At 34.8% G+C, this 20606-nt stretch overlaps 2 protein-coding genes across 5 annotated transcripts; one reads left to right on the forward strand and one right to left on the reverse strand.

Annotated features, from left to right (window-relative positions):
- Window positions 1-4846: 4846 nt before the first annotated feature.
- On the reverse strand, window positions 4847-10114 carry LOC111456356 (isomultiflorenol synthase). Of its 4 annotated transcripts, none has more exons than XM_023098182.1 (15): window positions 9682-10114; window positions 8498-8773; window positions 7753-7941; window positions 7588-7672; window positions 7343-7509; window positions 7067-7258; window positions 6747-6980; window positions 6534-6656; window positions 6293-6448; window positions 6163-6209; window positions 5934-6077; window positions 5658-5835; window positions 5482-5562; window positions 5304-5387; window positions 4847-5212 (listed from the first exon to the last, which is right to left on the reverse strand). In XM_023098182.1, the coding sequence occupies exons 1-15, from the start codon at window positions 9880-9882 to the stop codon at window positions 5081-5083; spliced, it is 2289 nt and encodes a 762-aa protein (XP_022953950.1). In that variant the 5' UTR covers window positions 9883-10114; the 3' UTR covers window positions 4847-5080. The 4 variants fall into 4 exon arrangements, with proteins under 4 accessions (XP_022953950.1, XP_022953953.1, XP_022953952.1 ...); XM_023098185.1 differs by lacking the exon at window positions 9682-10114 and adding an exon at window positions 8863-9143 and having other exon boundaries at window positions 4972-5212; XM_023098184.1 differs by lacking the exon at window positions 9682-10114 and adding an exon at window positions 8859-9143 and having other exon boundaries at window positions 4972-5212.
- A 5471-nt stretch (window positions 10115-15585) lies between these two features.
- On the forward strand, window positions 15586-19189 carry LOC111456577 (selenoprotein F-like). Its single transcript, XM_023098504.1, has 4 exons — window positions 15586-15891; window positions 17323-17381; window positions 18499-18680; window positions 18892-19189. The coding sequence occupies exons 1-4, from the start codon at window positions 15699-15701 to the stop codon at window positions 18965-18967; spliced, it is 510 nt and encodes a 169-aa protein (XP_022954272.1). The 5' UTR covers window positions 15586-15698; the 3' UTR covers window positions 18968-19189.
- The last annotated feature ends 1417 nt before the right edge of the window (window positions 19190-20606 follow it).

The raw sequence follows: 20606 nt of genomic DNA on the forward strand, positions 1-20606 counted from the left end.
ATTTAAATATTATTTTAAAAATTAAAAATTAAAAATTGATTCTCGAGACACTAGATTCTCACCGATCTTTACCTTACTCAAGTCGACATACTTGCTTCCGCATCGTCACCATTGATCGCGCGAGTGCTTCCCTTGGAACACTCCTCTACCGATGCATTTTTGCATCCCACAAGCTCGGCGGTTGCTCAGTCCCGTTCATCTTCGGCGCAATAGCTCTCGATCAGTGAGCTATTATGCACTCTTCCAAGGATGGCTGTTTCTAGGCAAACCTCTTAGCTATCTTTGCACCTCTACCTCCTTTATCACTAAGCGATCATGTAGGGCCCTTAGCCGAATAATAATTTGATTGCAGTAAATTTCCACCGAAACAAAATTTTAACTTTTGGGTATTGTTTAGAACTTTGTAGACGTACCAAAAAATGCTTTAAACTTTTGATAGCGTTTTTCGTAAGTCCTAACAACCGATGTTATTAAAAGTATAAGATTTTTTATAGCATTTTTATATAGGTATAATAGATGTTATAATACTGCATGAATATATAGCTTATATACGTTGTTACAAAAGTTACTTTCCTCTTTTTAAATTGTCTTATTGGTATCTATCTTAAAGTTAGTTATGCTCGAACTTTTGGGAAGGATGATGATGACAAGATCTAATGTACGGTTATATATTTACTTTAATATATATATATATATATATATATATATATATATATATATATATATATTTTAAGTAATTGTTGAACCCTTGACTTTTAAAAATAATAATAAATGTATTATCTACCAAATTGGATAAAAATTAGAAAAAAATTAAAAGAAAAAAAAAAGATTATCTGTATTATTAAGATATATCATTTTTTTTTTTTTTAAAGAACTAAAAATGGTAATGTGATTGGATCAAAAGTCTCCAGGATGTACCATCCAATTTTCATTTATATAGATACAACTAATACATAAAAATAAGGAAAATATAAATTAATTAAATCTTAAAAGTAAAATAAAATAGACCGTTCATCAAATCATAAAAGAAAAAATATTAATTAATTACGAATATCTCATATTTATTCCATAATTAAAAATATATTTCATGACTAATTATTATAATATATTCTAATTAAAGGTTTAAAAATTTTCATTTTTTGTTCTTTGATTTTGATTATATGTAAGTATGTTGTTCTAGGGAGGATATTACACATCTTTCCGGAAGAAATCTCAAGTCAAACTGGACCAAAAGTCAATGTTCTGACAAGCCTAGGAATAGTAAGAAGTTAGTTTTTAGTCAACTTTGGGCGTATTTATTTCTCTTTATAGTCAACGGAATAGGATGAAAATAATTTTGTTGGAGTGCCGGTAGAAAACTCTTCAAATTTGATGAAGGAACTGAGTTGAATTGAGTTACATAGAAAAAGTTATGAAGGAGAGAGACATAGGTCATGCAACAATTGAGATGTGTGTCAGGCAAATGAAGGTGCAACATGTCAGGCAACAAGCGAAGGAACACAACAAGCATTAGGAGAAACACACGGTGGCCATCGAGGGAGGCACACATCAAGCGTGCGGACAAGCCACATGTTGTGTCATGGTCATGCTTGTACAAGATATGTTGCCTGTGACATCGAGTCAAATATCCCAATTATGCTTATTTAAGGCATGTTGTGAATGACTGCCTGACCGTTTCAAATCTCTTTTACTTGCTTTCATGGGTAATTAGATATTTATTATTCATTTCATGTCGACATAGACATACATGATCATTCACCAAAATCATGTCTACATGTGCTACAACTAAAATATCTCAAAATCTACTCTAAAAAGACATAGTTGTCAATTTTTTATACCTACGTTATACCTTATTGTTGCTTATTCACTTTTAGTCTATAACATTACTTATATTCAACTCATTTCCTCGCTCACGTTTTCAATGATATTTCTCTCAAATGTGACTCGACGCTAGATTATACGTCAAAATTCTCCACAAAGATTGACTTTTACACGAGTGGCTTGTTCGCTGGGTTAGAACAAGTGTCATACAATCGTTGTCCTTCTATCATAAGAGTGCGATTGTGACAAGTGGTATCAAATTCGAGTTGGCTCCGTGAATCATTGTAAACAAATATGTCTGCAGCAAAACAACTGGGCAAATCCTAGGCTAACCGATTAGTAGGATCAAAGATCAGTTGCTTTGTCTGAGTAAAGTTCTGGACAAAATTGGCTTTTTGGAGTCTCACATAAAAGAGATTGCCACTAAAGTCGAAAAGATCAATGAAATGGTAGGTTGCATTGAAGCAATGTTGATCCCTGAATTAATGGTTAGGATCGAGGTCCTAGAAAACAAGGCCACAAATGTTGGGAGATCCGAGTTGGGTATAGCTCTACAGATTCTGTTGCTCAAATGGTCTTAGAAATATCTGAGGTTTTAAGAGCAACTCTTAGAGTGGTCGGGGCTGAAAGTGGCAGTTATGAGCATCAGACTAAACCTCACCATGAAAACAGCGGAAACCAAACTCCAACTGTGGTGCAATCCAATATAACAAGGTAAAGGACCTGGACCCCAAGCTCTTCTGCAGGGTTCGAGATGCCAAGGCTCTAGAGAACTTTATCTTTGACATCGAACAGTACTTTTGAACCAAAAATACCGTGACAAAAAAAGCAAAGGTCACGTTTGCAATAATGCATCTAGCTGATGATATAAAGTTGTGGTGGAGATCCAAGTACATGAACGTTCAATGTGGTCATTGTACAATGGACACCTCGAAAAGCTTAAAACAAGACCTGTGGTTGCATGTCATGGTCATGTTTGTCAAAGATGTGTTGTCTGTGGTTGCATGTTGGATGTCCTGATCATGCTTATCCAAGGCATGTTGTCCATGGTCACATGCCCATTCCAAACCCCTTTTACTGGCTTTCATGTGTAGTTATGTCTACTATTCCTGTCATGTCTATACAGGAGTGTATAACCGTTCACCAAAATCATCCATTAGTGATAAAATGTCTAAAAATGTATTATAGGGGATGTGATTAGTTGTCAATTTTTCCTACGTAGATTATATGCTATCAAAGTTGCGGTTGTTGCTTATTTGCTTTTAGCCTATAATACTGTTTTTTTTTTCAAATTAATTTTCAACTCATTTCCTCACTCACGTTTTCTAAAACATTTATTCTAAACGTGACTCAAGGCTTGATCATATGTTTAGATTGTCTATAAAGTTCGATTTTCACATAGCTGACTTGCTAGGTTAAAACAAGTGTCGCACAATTGTTGAACCGCTGTCACAATAGTGCAATTATGACACGTTGTACCATCAAAGAGAGATGAAGAACCAACCCAAACCGCAACCCGCTCTAGCCCAAGTTGACCTAACCTGGTCCACCAAACCGTGCATAGGAAGCCACGTGTACATGTGTAGACATGTGAGGTGAGCTTTTTCACTCGTTCAACTACTTTTCACCCAGAGAAATTTCAGAAAATTTGGAGCCCCTAAACACGTAGAAAAACTAGCTTAGGAATGCACGTTTTATCCATATAAGTAGCCATTCAAACTTTCATCAAGTAATACATGTGGAAACTGTGATTTGGGCTATCGGTTCAAATTCCTAATAAGCATGCATGAATGTTATTGAGGACTGGGGTGCTAGAACTAGAGCAGTTTTCATATTGACCTAGGTCAACACGTTTATAGTAGACCGAGTATTATAGGATCGTGAGTGGCGACTAGAGGTCTAGACTTTAAGGCTCCTAAAAATTGGATTGGTCTTGAGGAGCTAGCCTTGAGCTATGTAGGATGAAATATAAATGGCTTAGTTGCCCTAAAAATCTAGTAAACCTTCATGATACTTAAGAAAATTAAAGAGAGCATACGAGGCCGCTAGTAGCGTGAATGGTATCACCAAACTTCGATCGTCTATCTTTTTTCTTTTTTTTTATACCTCAATAGCACTATTTGGTGTCACCTAGTTCAGACTCAGTAGTGTCCTTACTAAGTGGCAGGCATCTAAGAAACCGTACATACGAGTTTGACCAAGGTCAAATAGGATGGCGCATCGTGACAATTTGAGGAGTTACTTTTATGTGTAAAAATGGGTCCAAAGCTTAAACTGTCCGGGGGAGGGGATGAGGGATACATAACCAGTTTAACGTGATGAATGTCATTAGCATGTATGCAAATTGTAAGGGGCTCTTTGAACAGGCTTGCTATAGTGTAAACACGCCCTAAGAAGGGGCGAGGGACCACATGGGTAAATTGAGTAGCTGGCAAGCACGCAAGGTCACTCCCCGAAACGTTGACTGTATGGTTTTCTTGTAAAAGGGTCACTAGTTAACTTTATATAGATGTATCTAGACGATATCGATAGTTCACTATTGTGCCTATGCAAGCTTACTAAGTATGAGAACAAAAATTGGTTCACCTCGAGATGAGATTCACTATATAGGAGATATGCGACGCTAAAACCCAGTGAACAGTTTTCAGACCCAAATAGGGTTTATGACATGTAATAGAACCGCATAGAGCTTCAAGGCCTTCTTAGAAGCTCAAATAATTGTAAAATTACGTCGAACTTCCCGGAGCCTAGAGAGAAGCCTCACCCTATTCCTCATTTCTTTTTCAAGTGTTCATTGATTGTCAATCGAGGTAAGGAAGTGTTCAGAAACTAAGAATTCATAAAAGGGATTGTCCCGGTTCGTCTTTGTATTTGATATTTGAAACCTCGAAAATCGTCGTGATAGGAAGTACTATTATCAATCTCGTCCTTCATCATCATAATCATCACAAGAGCGAAAAGAAACAAAGTGAATAAGGCAAAAAAATTTGCTCAACAAAGTCACATCCTCTAAAATACACATAAATGAATGCAAATATAATGCACATACAAATATTTAATTTTGGAGCAAATCTTTTGTGCTCGTAAATGTAGCTAAAGTTTTAATACATCCAAGTGTAAAAAAAAAACCAAACCAAAACAAAACAATAGGTTGCAAAAGAAACATAGATGTGGCGACTAAAAACTGTGCTCAAGTACAGTTATTATATTACATGTGATCCTTTAAGAACATAATATATTTGTCGTCTAATTTAAAACCTTAATTTATAGTGTTCTTCTTGGAAGGCAACGGCACCTTGTTACAGTATTCTCCAAGTGCCATCACAGGAAAAACTTCTCTAAATGCTGCGAAGTGCAAGGTGCAATTTTTGAAGAACTCTCCAGTAATTTCCTGCGCATGTTTAACAACATAATTAAGTAACCATTCCTTCTTGTATTCATTAGGGGTATGTTTTAGAACGAAGAACCAACATGGCACCCACCTCTTGAGGAAAATCACCATCTTCAGTTTGAGAATTGATCAACAACTTGGCTGCTCGATGAATGGGACCCGGGTCTACATCCGCCTGTTGTGTTTGTTTTGAATGGAAACCGTTAGTATTTTGTTTTTAAAAATTCTTTTGCCGATTAGTCGTAGGGAGAGAGGTGTAGGGGGCTTGCCTGTCCTGCAGCTATCAAACCCATCATGCCCCAAGCTGTTTGCACCAAATTCGATCGTTTCCCATCGAGCGGTATATATCTCTATAGAACAAAAATTTGGATCACCACATCGTTCTAAGCTATCGCTACATAAACGCCTAAGCTAGGATTTGACTGATAAATATGGATGTGGTTACCTTGTAAGGACATGACAAGTAGCTCTCTCCAAATCCTCCTTCTGGATTCTGTATCTTGATAAGAAAATTGGCACCTTTACGAAGCGCCTCGCAATTTTCGTAGGTCTTCCCCGCCATTGACAACGCCTTAAGCGCGAACCACGTTCCATAAGTATAGCAAATCCCCCAATTTCCATACCTATGCAATGAATGGTAATTTTGTTCATATCAGCTCTGTCACTGATTCACCATTAAAAACAAGATCAAATGCTGCTTATGTATTAATGCATGCCTTACCAAGAACCATCAGGCAATTGTATGTCCTGAAGAAACTGAACCGCCTTGTTGATGAAATTATTGATCTCTTTCTTTCTGTGTTCTGGGTATTGTTTCCTAAACAAGAGTATGGCCTGCAACGCTGATGAGGTGCACTCCACATGCCTGTGAACCATTCATCATTACCATAAATAACAAGATAAAATTCTCAACAAAACCAGAACTTTAAGAGAATGTTCATAAACCATACTGGTGCTCGATGATTAGATCTTCAAGAAATTCCACTGGATTCAGCCACTAAACAAAATACAACATAATATTAGAGGAATGTGATGGAGTTATGGAGAGATCAATAATGAATTAACCATGAGTGTAGCTACCTCCATCCAGTAGTAACTAGACGCTGGCTCCCAGGCTGGTAAGCCTCCGTTTTTGCTCTGCATGTTCAGGATGACATTGACAGCATCGTAGAAGCGTTGAGGTTCCATCTTCTCACCGACTATTTCCGGTGGTAGCAACGAAAGTAGCAGGCAACACTAGAAATTTATAAGTTTCATTGTTAATGGCCAAACCCAGAACCCAAATAATGAATGAAAATGGAATTCGAAGGCAGGAGGACACCTTCAAGTTCTCGGCGGTGCAGTCAGACACTTGCCATCCATGGTCACAGTCTGAAAATGTCCAAGATCCTTTAGACATGTAGCGGAACATACTTTTGTAGTCACCAGGAGGGTTGTTTCTAACCTTCAATATTTGACCAAACACATATATAAGTCAAGGGAGAGCAGAGCAGGGCAAGGCAGGGCAGCTAACTAGCATTTAATTATCACGCACCTGGGAGTTCTTGATGAACTCATGGCCATTGTTAAGCGCAGACCCGATGTCATGTGTGATATTACAAGCAAGCAGAGCTTGCATGGCGAGGGCAGCATCCCATGACTGGCTACCAAAACTCTGCATTTTCATGCCATCTTCAGCCATCCATAAGTAATCCGGAATTCGGGCAAAATGCTTCTTCACATACTCACTATTGGGATCTTCAACCCAGCAAGCAAGCATGCATAACGGCTGTGTACATAATCACAAAAATCCAGATTAACTAAGATTATCATTGCATTCATATGAACTAACTCATGAATTAACCCAAATTCAACCTTTTCAACGCAGCCAATGGTAATGTAGCGACTGTTTTCATCCTCGTAATGAATGTGCCTCATGGTTTCGTCGAGGGCCTTTTGGCGAATCAATTTGTTGAAAGGCCAGCGGGTCATGAGTGGTTCACTGAGCATATAAAGAGTGTCCCAAAGCAGGTCTTGGACAAAGGGATGTGGGAAGTACAGGTCTTCCTGCAATATCAATTAAGTTATATACATATATATACACTATACTATGCAGAGGATAGTTAACTAAGGCATAGATTATGGTTGTACCGTAGCACACATGTGACGAACTTTCCTCCAATTAATTTTCTCGTAAGCTTGGGTGTGAAGTTCATCTCTTAATTGTAAAACAAGAGGCGTTAGAGGAGCTTGAAACCTTTTGCCGTACAAGTAAGACATGGGCATGTAGGTGATTCGAGTGTAGCACATCATGTTAGCTGCATCACATATTCATGTAAATTTAAGTATTCATTCATATGAACTTTATGTGGATATTGATATTGATATGAACTTACATGGATGAATGGGTACCCAAGTGGGAAACATCCAATACTCAGGAGGCATGGGGTTGCTAGCAGACCAGTCGAACAGGTTTAATATCTTCAACCCATCAATTAAAGAACAATGGTTAGTTAATAATAATGTAAACAGAAAGGATATGAACCAGAAACTATGCATACCGAGAGCCAAGTCTTTCCCCAGGAGAGTATGGAGGTGACGCCGCCGTGGTCACGGATCCAGATTCTGCCTCTGGCAACTGCCTCAACGTCAGGCTCTTCACCAAGTAAACGTAGAGAGATATAATTGAAGGTCGTGCAGAACATGTTACTGTGCCCACCGACGTGTAATCCCCATCCGCCGTCTTCATTCTGCGAACATAAGTACATTAATCAAATGTGGGAATCCTCCCCTCGAACAAAGTACACTATCGAGTCTCTCCTTAAATAGTCATCTATCCATCTAACACTATTTTAGATGGCTCTCTCTTCTTTCGAGCACATTGCTAGTTCAATAGAGCTTTACCATGGATCTTCGCTATAACTACGCACCTTCAAAACTCACAACTTCTTTGTTCGGACACCTAAGTCATATTACGACAACACCTTCAAGGCTCACAAAGACACCTTTGAGGCTCCCTCTTTGTTCAACACTTGAATCACTATTGACATAACTAAGTTTAAATAAGGGTATGGCTTTGATAACACGTGATAAGACAACGAACATCCACAATATTATGATATTGTCCAATTTGATCAAATCTCATGCCAGTCTCTTGCTTATATACCTCGATCTTCCCTTTAACCAGTCTCCAACATGTCCTAGGTTCGCTAATTAAGGAAAAGATCTAAGCAAAGAACACATGATCCTAGGGCATTTATCGAAAACTGAAAGTAAAAGCGAATGAAGCTTGAATTTAATAGCTACCTGATGGTTGTAAAGGTAGCGCATCATTTCCTTCTTGTGCTCCGGACTGAAAGCGGAATCCATAAAACCCATGATGTACATGCAAATGAGCAGAGGGCATAAGTAAAATAGTGGCCCCGATGTTTCGCTGGGCCAGTGTCCATCGCTCGCCTGTATGGCCTCCAGGAAATACGCCCCTCTCTTCATTGCATCGGACGCCATTTCGTAAGTGATTTCTTCTCCATCTTCAACCTTCACCGGTGGGATACTTTGCTTGAAATTTTTCTCCCTCAGAAGCTGCAACCAAATTATAAGAATTATACATTTCTTTTTCTAATTTTTCTAATTAAATGATTTTGTTGTAGCCGATACTGATTCTCACGAACGATTGTAAATCTTTTCCCCTCCTAAATTTCCTCTCCGATCTTTCTTCTTCTTCTTCTCTTCCTTCTCCCGTTTTTTATTATAAAAAACATAATGAATAGAGAGGTTGGCGCTCTGAAGGCGATAGAAAAGAGGAGGGAGATCTGTGCGTCGGAGGAAAACGAGAAAGAGGGAGGGCTGAGGCGGCGCGTCTGGGCAACGACGACGGTAGAGGACGAGCGCCGACGGTGGACTGATCGACGATGACGTAAAAAAANAAAAAAAAAAAAAAAAAAAAAAAGTAGAAGACGGAAGGAGGGAGAGAAGAGAGAGAAAAGGGAAAAAAACAATAAAAATGTTTTTAATTTAATAATTAAAAAATAGAAAGTATATTTTTTAATAAAAAGTTTTATTCGTTGAATATTTTAACATTAAAATCGTGGAATTTGAAAAGTTAGGGATCAATTCCAAACTTTAGAGATGAGAAATATAGTCTTTTTATAATTATTTTGTAATTTATGGGCAATAAAAATAAGTGATTATTATCCAAATAATAATAAAAATAATAATTAAAGGAAAAAAAAAAAGACGAAAAAAAAAAAACAAATATGAATATAAATCTTAGGTAGTAGGTTAACGCCAACCCAAGACCGAGATAAACTAGTAAAAGTTCACGATTCAATACGTTTTTTAGTAAAAAAAAACAAAAACGTCAGTTTTCAAAATTCAAACCGAGTAAAAAGAAAACCCAGGTATCGAAATTCAAATCTCCATCTCAACACATCGACGATCACACTAGTTAAGAAGTGAGTAGCACCGAAAGGTTTAGAGATGAAAATTACCTGAAGACGCCAGAGCAAGTCAGCGCTAGGAAAGCCCTTAAGACGATTTTTAGTGAATTCATTACGAACACGCTCAACTTCATCTCGTTCATCGGGGGAGCCAGCATCGGGGTCGAATTCCCATATTTGTCGTCCGACAAAGTTGTTCATGGAATAGATGTAAGGGTCATTACCACCATCAGCAACCTTGAGCCTCCACATGATGAGACAAAGAAAGGTGAGAAAGCTAGCCGCTCGTTTGTTGAAGGCCGACCACCACGCACACAGACACAGACACTCGTTTTATACACAGACACACAAGAGCTTAAACCTTAGCAATCTCGAGCTCAATCAGACAGCACATGCGCACTGATATGGACAGCCTAAACCCAACCTCCCTACCCTTCCCATTACATTCATAAATATGGTGTTTTTATAAATATCCTTGTGTTCGTCGTGCCAGTTTTCTTACATTCTATTCAACTAATTCCTCAAGTCAACCCCAATAAATAATATTCCCTCATTATTATATTAATTACTTATAATACCAACGATATAGCGAGGGATTTTTTTTTTTTTTTAATTTTATTTTATTATATAATGTTATTTATACGAGAGCTCTCAGTAGGATAGGGTAGAGAAAGTATAAAAAAAATAAACGTGGAGTGAGAAGAGATTGATCTGTTCCAATCCCGACCTTGTCCTACCTCACTTTTCAAATATATATTATTTTTTTATCGGTAAAAAAACTATGTTGTAATATCGAAATTTGAGTCTGTAAAAATTATGTTGAATATTATTATATTAATTACTTGTATGAGTATTTTTTTTAAAATGAGATACGAAAATTTGAATCTTTAATTTTGAGTAAGCGAGCATACGCTAATTATAATTTTTTTTATTTAATTATATAGTTTTTACTTATTTAATTAATGTAATGCATAATAGAAATGTTCATTTAAATTACAAACACTCAGGGTCGAGAAGGAAGATAAAATTATATATTATTTTTAATCAAAAAAATTATATTGTAATATTGAAATTTGGTATTTTTAAAAATTATGTTAGGTTATTATATATATATTTTTTAATATGAACTATATTGAAAAATAATTAAAAAAAATGTTTCAAAAAAAATATTTTAAAAAAATACAAAAATAGAAAAAAATTACCATTCTTACACCACTACAAAAATAAATAAAATTTTTCTTACGAGATAAAGACAAGAGAAATCTAGGCTTTTCGGCTTCTCCTTGTGTACATCTCTAAATACTAATTAGTGGTATACATTAACGACGTGGGTAGGTAACAAAAAAAGTTAAAATTAGCATGACGATTAGGGTGAACGTTTTGTTAGGCAAAGTTAAATGATTTTGAACGTTTCTGTGCACTTACATCTTCACACTAAATGCATGTCGTAGTATCCCGTCTCTACCTTCATTAACCTCGTGAACATTTTTAAATACTAATTAGTAGTATACGACGATGACGTAGATAGGTAGGTAGGTAGCAAAAAAAAAATGTTAAAATTAGCGTGACGAGAGCATTTTGGTAAGCATAGTTAAGTGATTTTGAACGTTTGTGGGCACTTGGAGCGGGTTCACACAATGGGCATGTCCACAGTATATGGATGGTTAGGGAATAGAAACAAACCCAAATATTAAATAATCCCCTGCTCCACGTCATACGACCTTATTCGGTGGGGACTTGGACTTTTCCTTATTCTTTCTTACTAAGTTGACGTGCTCACCCACCAACATCAATATTATATATATATATATATATATATATATATATATATATTAAATATATATTTATTATTTATTTAATTATTTGTTGACCCGACTCTAAATATCCTTCAGTTTAGGATCTTTATTATTTAGGGTCGGGTTTAGACATTTTTTTTAAAATAAAATTTAATTATTTAGATCGTAAATTTTTTTAACTCGACTCATCTATATATAATTTGGGCTATGTTTGCTAGGATTATTTGAGTTTGTTAAATTTTTTATTTTAATAAAAGTAAAATTTTAATTTGTTATATATATTTTGAAAAAAGAGTTATATATAAAATAAATTTATGTATATTTTAAAATTAACAATAAATTCGATTGAGCTGTTTTCACTTATTTAAACTCAATTCAACCCAAATAAATTCATAACTCATCCAAAACGGTACGAGTTAGGTTGGGTTAATCGAATTTTTTAGGTCTTCCATTTTTTTAAACACCCTTTTCACCCCTAACCACAATTCATCCGTTGATTCTTCAATATCATTCCATTCATACCTCCACTTAATTTCACTTAAGCTTCATCCTGGTCATGGATAGATCACCCAGGTTCAGGTCCACAAGCTCCCGTGGGTTCCCTTAACCAAGCCACTGCCTACTAGGTTATACGAAGATTTGAACCTCTAACTTTAAAATAGATAGTATATCTCAATTACAGCAAAACTATGCTTACTTTGACGGTCTAAAATCTTTAAATTATTATTTCATTTTAATTTCATAACAAATTAGACGGGTTTTGAAAATATAATATATTTATATAAATGTTAAAAAGATAAATCATTAATAACGGCAATGGAATTAAAATTTCCAAAACATAATAATGTGAATGCATGAATACATAAACAAAGAAAAAAAAAACACATTATATATGGTCAAATAATATGATGGATTTGATGTATCTTATGATTCTCGTTTATTTAATATCTTATTAATTTCATGCCGTCACGCAATCAAATCACCGATCTTGTAGTAATAGCAAAGCTTATATAATTCCTTATTTTATTTTCATTATTATTATTATTATTATTATTATTCATTATATTGTATGACTTTGTCAAATATGAGTTGTGAATAATATTATATTAATTACTTACCTCCCACGCATCCATTTTTATATCTACACTTGTTTCTCTTTGACTTTTTTTTTCTTTTTTTTTACATTATTTTAATTCTTAATCAAATTATTGGATATTTATAATAATTATATATTATATGGTAAAAAATAGTATTTCTAATGTATTTAATGTTACCCCCTCATTGTCCTTATTATTATTTTTGGCACTATTATTTTGCATTTACCAACCCCCGAAGTTATAATAATTACATACTGACCCCCACGATTTGGACCTTTGACCCAGTTAGGCACTTGCCACCACACAATGCCGCCCTATTTTTGGAAATTTTTACTATAATTATTATTAATATTATTATTATTATCATTATTATTATTATTATTATTTAGTATGCTTAATGCCGGCTTCCAACTTCCAACTATGGAATAATATTTTATTAATTAATGAAATGGACCGATGATTTTGATTACTTGCTACGTACTTTTACTCGTTAATGAAAATGAGTCGATAATTATTTTGTTTTTTTTTTGTTTTTTGAAAATTAAGTTTATTGATAATTTTTTTATTTATGAATTAATGAAACAGACCGATGATCTTGACTGAGTAATGCTTCAATCTAATCCAAGAGATAGGTGTCAGCTCAACATCTCTATCGAGAGCTCTTCTATTATGTCGTGTAGAGGTGAAATTTGCTACCTACTTTTTGTTCGATAACCATTTTGTTTTTTTTTCGAGAATTTTTGGAGCACAGATTGCGAATTAAAATGGCCCGAAAACATAGTGAATATTTTTACAAATAAAATGAAAATTAAAAAAAAAAATATATATATATATATATATCTGTCATTCACATTTCGTATCATAATCATATCATATCGTAAACACCTCGTGGTCATATCGTTTCCTAACTTATCATAGCCTTAATATTCTTATATTTATCATAGTCATATCGTTACATGAACATACCTTAGTCATATCGTTACAAGAATATATCCTAACGCTATCGTTCTATCAATCTATCATAATCATATCCCTTTCTACCCATAACTTAGTCATATTCTTTTATCAATCGACCTGACCATATCGTTTTTATTAATCTCTCATATCTATAGCACTTCGATACGTAACCTAACCTTAACGTTTCATGAACATATCTTACTTCTATCATTACATTACATTTAGTGCATCATTCTCGTATCCTATCTCAAACATATCATTGAACACATCGTCCCATAAGTATTATCATACAATTCACATATTATAACATATACATATCATATCATAAACATATCGCTCCATAAATAATTCACACATATCAATATAGATGACACGTGCAGAACCACTGGGCACGTGTCAATTTCAAATATAACCATGCCGATAGTAAGACCACTTACTTGATTAACTTAGGCTCGTATCACCAATTTGTCCTTAATAAAAATTTGATTTTGCCATTTGAATCCAAGTCAACCTACGTGAACCCATAACATTAATTTCAAGTTCAATTCTCTATATTTTATAATGCTTACAGACCTTGTCTTAGAACATGCGAGCATTACAGACGCAGACTTTGTCTTAAAATATTAAATATTATCTTGATCTTTTTTAACTGTGGTGGACGTTAACTAGGTTCTTTTAGAGCATTTTAACGATATAACTCTCATTTGAACGACTCTCTTAACTAGCTCTTGGAGCTAATCTGGTTTCGGGAGTATTAAGATTTTGTTCTCTGATTTCCTCTCACGATCCTTGTATGCTTGGTCTACTGAAAACGTCTAAATCTTGTTGAGAAACTGTTCTAGCTCTAGCACCCTATTCATATCTCAGTTCATTTATGCATGTGGAGACAGAGATATAAATCTATCTATCACTTGAACTAATGATCAGCTAGCCCGAATATGGATAAAACCCATAATAAAAAATTCATAATACCTACGTTTACAACTTCCTCGTTTCTTGATCAATTTCAGTAATTTAAGCTCAGATTCATGAAGAAAATCCACGGAATAACTTTCGTGAAGGATGATGTTAGGGCGATCTTACCCGATCTTGATTTTAAAAATGGTTTCTTAACTTTATTTCTCGAGTTACTCAGTTTGGAAGAAAACTAAAAACTATAAAAGATACTCCTTAGACTTTGGCCATTGACTTTGACTATTATGTGTTTTTAATAAGTCAATTTCTAATGTGCGATTAAATGGAGATTTCATTTACCACGGGATCTTATTTACATATGGTATGCTGTACGACGTGGACTTTTCAAGCAGAGTTGAATGTTTAAGAACTAATTAAAAACGTTTAAAGTACGTTTAAAATTTTATTGTAAATTTTTTAAATTACCGAGAATAAATATACAATTTTGGTGGTTAAAAGAGTACGAGCTTATTATTGGCATTTGAATTTATTACCCTTCAAATTTGTAAAATAAATACATACAAATTTATAAACTTATATTCATATTTTAATTAAAATGTCCTCTTTCATAAAAAAAAATAAAAAAATCATCCCAAAATCCAAGAATAATAAACATTGGGCCAAAGCTTTGAGCCCAAGCCCAAAAAGTGATCGTAATGGCCCAACGAAGAGTTCGCCAGAGACTGAACAAAGTTCAAGGAGTTTGATGAGAAGCTCGTTGGAAACGTGAAATTTGACGATGGATTAATTGTACCGTTCCAAGACAAATGATTCATCTTGTTCCAGTGCAAAAATGACGACCAACGTCTAATGACCAAGGTATATTATATCCCAAGCTCGAAGAGTAATATTATCGGTTTTGGTCAAATGACAAAAGAAGGAACGTGAGTGGAGTTAGCGGGCTCTTTTCTCAAGATGTTCGACAGAAATGGAACCTTGTTGATGATGGTAAAACGAACCGACTATGCAAAAAGTTGTCTAATCTCCAAACGAGCAAGACTGTCGTTTCCAACTCAAACCAGTTTCCGTGCTGAGCGACCACTATAACTAGTTCATGCAGGTGCGTGTGGCTCGATCACTCCAATAATTGTGAAATAAAATTTTAAAAAATAAAATAAAATAAAAATAAAAAACTCAATGGATCAAAATAACGAAAAATATCACTCTAAATTTGAAGTTAAGAATTGGTCTTTTCAGTGAGTGTTCTCTTCTGATTGTCTCGAGGCTTTGCTTCTTCACCCACAGTCGCCGGGCGAACACAGAGATGCAGCTTCTTACAGGTGTCAAGAATCCTGCTACAATGGTGACGATGGCGACGGCGATCATTTTCATTGCGTCAATGCCGTTAGCTTGGTCAAAGGAGCAACTCAGCTCGAGGGAATGTGAGGATCTAGGTTTCACAGGCCTTGCTCTCTGTTCCGATTGTCATACTTTAGCGGAATATATCAAAGATCAAGGTGATGCGTTTGATTCACTGGATTTTTAATTTTTTTTTTTTATACGCATTCTTGATTCGGCTTCGAATTTATATCTTTGTTATTGCATTTCTTCCATTTTCGTGACTATTTCTCGTGAATTCGGAGCAGCTTAATGATTTTGTTCGCTTATTTTCTTGATCTTCTGCGTTCTTTTGAATGATTGATTGTTCATCTTGTGTTGGGTTTGATTACGGATCTTTTTTTGCTTGATTTAGACTTGGGATTTCCGGATTACTTTGTTGTAGTCTGGATGTATTAGTGTTGGCTTTAATTTCGATATTTGAATCAATTTCTTAGTATTGTGGATAGAGTTTGCTAATGTTAGTTCTTATTTTGTTCGAAGATATGTTGGTGATGAGTTGAGAGACAGACTTAGGGTCCTTCTTCTCTTGATTGTCCGAGAATTTGTTAGGGAAGAAGATGGTTTCTGAAATTCTGATGTGATAATTTATCTTTTTTTCAAGTTTTTTCAAGAGATTACAAAACTGCGTCCAGAGATTGAATTGTGGGAAGAAAGAAGTCCTCAACATTTTGAAGCGATAGATCATCTTGTTTCTTCTGTGATTTGTTGATTATGTTTTTCAGAAATTATGTATCATGTCTTTCTCATAAGTCGTGATTTGAATGCAATTAGTGATTGTTAGTGTTATTCCTTTTGGTTACTTTCTTTTTATTTTTTGCAATGACCTTTTTCCACACCCTTTTTGATTGTTAAGCCCCAGCATAATTTTAGAGGCCGAACGGGGTTTTGGACCTTTTTCCAAACCCTTTTTTAGCTTTGTTTTCACATACATCTATTTGTTTTAGTTAAATTAAAGACATTCTTTCTTGTGAATATTGATTTCAAGTGCATTTATTATGTGCCATGTGATCACAACTCTAAAAGAATAGGAGTTGTAACAGTCTCCAAAGTGGTCATATTTGCTAAATGTGAAGAGGCTTATAAAGTTGGTTAGGAAAATTGTTTTCCACGCATTAGACTGTAAGGGCACTTTATAAAATCCTACAGGCTCCCTGTCTCTTCTCCCAATCATAGTTCTTGAAAATAGTTTTAAAAACAATAGCAGTAGCCAGTCTTTTCAAAATAGCACCCAAACATCACTTTTCGGAAAAAATAAGAAAATGATATGGTAGTTTAAGAATTTGTAAGTTTACAAATGAGTTTTACGTAAACATGTCAAAAGATGTAATTTCTAATGATGAATTCAGTGATTGTTGCACTGGCAATTCTGGCAACGCTGGATTTGCGGATTGCTAAGGACTTCAAATAGTTTTTATCCAAAATCCAGAAGAAAAAAGAAGTGATAGTATGCAAAATCTGTAACCGCTTTGTGTCAGCTTATGCAATAATTTTGAAATTTATTGTTTTTAATATTACACGCAATCCTCATGCCCAGATTTGTACTGCAGAATTAGTGACGGATTGTTTGAAATGTTGCACGGAGGATTCTGATGATGCCACAAGTAAGGTATGCAAAATGTTATAAATTTGCTGATTTATGGAAGGGGAATCAATGACATCTTGTTTCTCCCCCACAAATTTCATTAACTTACCATTTCATTTGTGATTAATGCATCACACTTATAAACTGAATGCTTGTACGGCCCTGTGGTAGAGATGTCAATCGAAAACACATTAGTTTAACATATTACATAGGACTAACAATTTCTGCTTTTATGTAATTATCACAACTATGGTCCAAAATAAGGTTTCAGTAAACAAGGGAAACTAAGTCATTTTAAGAAAAAGGTGATTTAAGGGATGTGCAATGCAACCTATTAATTCCCCTTATTTTGTAAATTACCGTAGGTACATATCCATAGTATTTTAATTTTCTTACATCAGTGTTTCAAACTTCTGGTCAGATATTCCACACTCGTTATGAGACAATTACTTATTCCAAGAGGCTAGTAGTATGTTTCCCTTTTCCACTTAGCCCTATACCCTTCCATGGTGTTACAGGGACTACTGCTCTATGATAAAGGAGATCTTGATGAACTCTCCTTTTCGAGATAAAGGAAGATTGTTGTCGTAGGCTTGCTCCTTTGATATCTTGTGAGATTTGTGACTTGAGGGGAATAGTAGGATCTTCAGAGGGTCTGGCAGGTCCATTACTTGGAGTTTTTGTAACTATTAGTTTAGTCTTGTACTTTTTGACTGGTGTTCATTCTTGTAGGTTGTTGAAAACTCCTTTTGGGAGCTTGTTTTTTATATGCCCCATATATTATTTTATTTCTCTCGATGAAAGTTCTTTTTCTTTTCTTTTTCTTTTTTAAAGAAAAACACTAAAAATGCAAGAAACGTCCTTGAAAATTCTGCTATTACACTCGCACCAAAGATTCCAAAAAAAAAAAAAAAGAAAAAGAAAAAGAAAAAAAGTAAAACTAGGTTGATGGCTAGCAATAAAGTCTTGTTAAAACCTTGAAAAGGATGTCCCAGGGAGAAATGCCTCATATACATCCAGAATTTTGATCCTCTCAATCTCCCAGTTCAGTACTCTGTTGGTTGTATTTCATAAGTATATGCATGTGGGTGTCTTTTCATTTATTTTGACAAAGGATGAAAGCCAAGTTCATTGACTGCAGATAACTTATTCTGGTGCCATGCTGGAGGTCTGCATGAGGAAGCTAGTCTTCTATCCTGAAATTGTTGGCTTCATTGAAGAAGAAAAGGATCAATTCCCTTCAGTTAATGTTCAATATACCTTCAACTCTCCACCGAAGCTGATTTTGCTGGATGATGAGGGCCAACATAAAGAAAGCATTAGGTAACTTCTGAAGCGCCAAGACTTTCCCATCTTATACTGTCTGCATCACACATATAATATATCAGAGCAAAATCAAGTGAATGAAGAATGTTTGAGGAGGTTAATATAGTGTATAGAAGGATATAGATTTTGTAATGACCGTTGATAATCTCGATATCACACATAAGGTGAAAATTTTTTTTTTGAACATTTTTCCCCTTTTTTTTTGCAGGATTGATAATTGGAAACGTGAACATATTTTGCAGTTCCTGAAAGAGAAGGTTAAGCAGCGATCTTCTGCAATTTAAGGTTCTAACTTTTTTCCCTTCTTAATCTCGGTAAAAAACTTAATGCAGAATTTGAATGAAACTATTATCAGCCAAAAAACTAGAGGTGAGTGAACACTAATTTTGTCAATGTCAAGGATAGTTGGAAAGATAACTGATTTCCTCGTCTAATCTTTTACTCCTTAAAAAATCCTTTAGAAGTTTGACTGATCTTTTATAAAATTTTATACACATTGTTGTTTACACGCTTTATCATCTAACAACGTTGTATCTAACCCGATCATTTTTTTTCCTATCTATAATGAAAACCAATCTAACCTTTTTTCTCTCAATGATATATGCTTTAACTAATTGAGCTTTAACTAATTGAGCTTTACCTAAGTTAGTATGGATATGGATGAAGCACCTTTTATCTTTTAAAGAATGAAGTCTTAATACCCACTTTCTTATATAAAATGGAAATAATAGTTATAGTTTTGTTGGTCACGATCGGTTTGAATGGATTGAAACCCGATTCATACCAATTTGTCGACATCCTAAAAACCTTTGGAAGGTGGGAAAAGAGAAGATGTCAAAGTTTATGTGAATTGATGTATTCACTCTGTTTACCATGAAGGGGGGAAAAAACACTTCAGGCTGTGCAATACAGATCTAATGTAAAAGGAACGATTATACAATCTAACTGCTTCTGTAACGCTGCTGATTTGATGCTTGGAATGGCATATTGATTGACTATAAACTGACCATTTGGGCTGAATCTAAATGTATAGGGCTAAAAAATTCCTGCTTCTGAAAAAGCTTTGCAGAGAAGAAGTAGACAAAGGAAACGATTACCTTCTTTTATCAACCAATGACTAAAACATCATTATATAGTAAGTTATGGGTTTCTATGATGAAAGAAGTGGTTTGGAAAGATATATGGGATAGAATCATTCTTATAGCTTCCCTATGTTCGTCAGAAACTTCAGGATTTTGCAAGGATTCTTTACCTTTGATCATAAGTTCACAAGAAACTTAAGGGTTTACTGAAGAGGGAAGGATGAGTAGTGAGAGAAATGAGATAGCTTTAATGAACAGAGGAAGGGCTTCTTTTCTGTTCCATTCGTTTCTTCTAATCTTTGTCACCTATCCCTTGAAGATAAGCTAAAGCTAATGAAGCAATACTTTCTTGTAAATATGTTTGGGATAAAAATAAGATCATTTTCTTTTCCTTCTCCTTTGGTTGAATTGAAGCATAGTTTTTGCTTTGTTCAACCAAGATCGGATAGCTAGTTTTTGCTAATTTTTAGGTTCAGTTTGATTAGCGGTTAGTTTGGTTTGATCTGGTTTGGTTCAATTCATTGTGTTTCTTCAATCGATGTTGGTTTTCTCCCGTTCAAATCCTTGTTCATTGTTTTTATAGTGAGATTGTGTTGGTGAGTTTTGACCTCTTTTATGTACGATTCAGTCACTTTTGGTAAAGGGAGAAATATATCTCGTTGAAAACTACGATGGACTAGTAAAGATGGGGAATAATATAAAGTGTATCAATTATATAGATTAAATGTAGTGTACCAATGATTTTATTTAACATTAGCCAAGGTGGAGAATTAAACTATAGACTATTAGGATGATAATTTGTATCTTATTTACTAAGACATGCCCATATTAATGTAGCAAT

The sequence above is a fragment of the Cucurbita moschata genome, unplaced genomic scaffold (genome assembly GCF_002738365.1).
Source record: "Cucurbita moschata cultivar Rifu unplaced genomic scaffold, Cmos_1.0 Cmo_Scf00018, whole genome shotgun sequence".
NCBI classification, from domain to species: domain Eukaryota; kingdom Viridiplantae; phylum Streptophyta; class Magnoliopsida; order Cucurbitales; family Cucurbitaceae; genus Cucurbita; species Cucurbita moschata.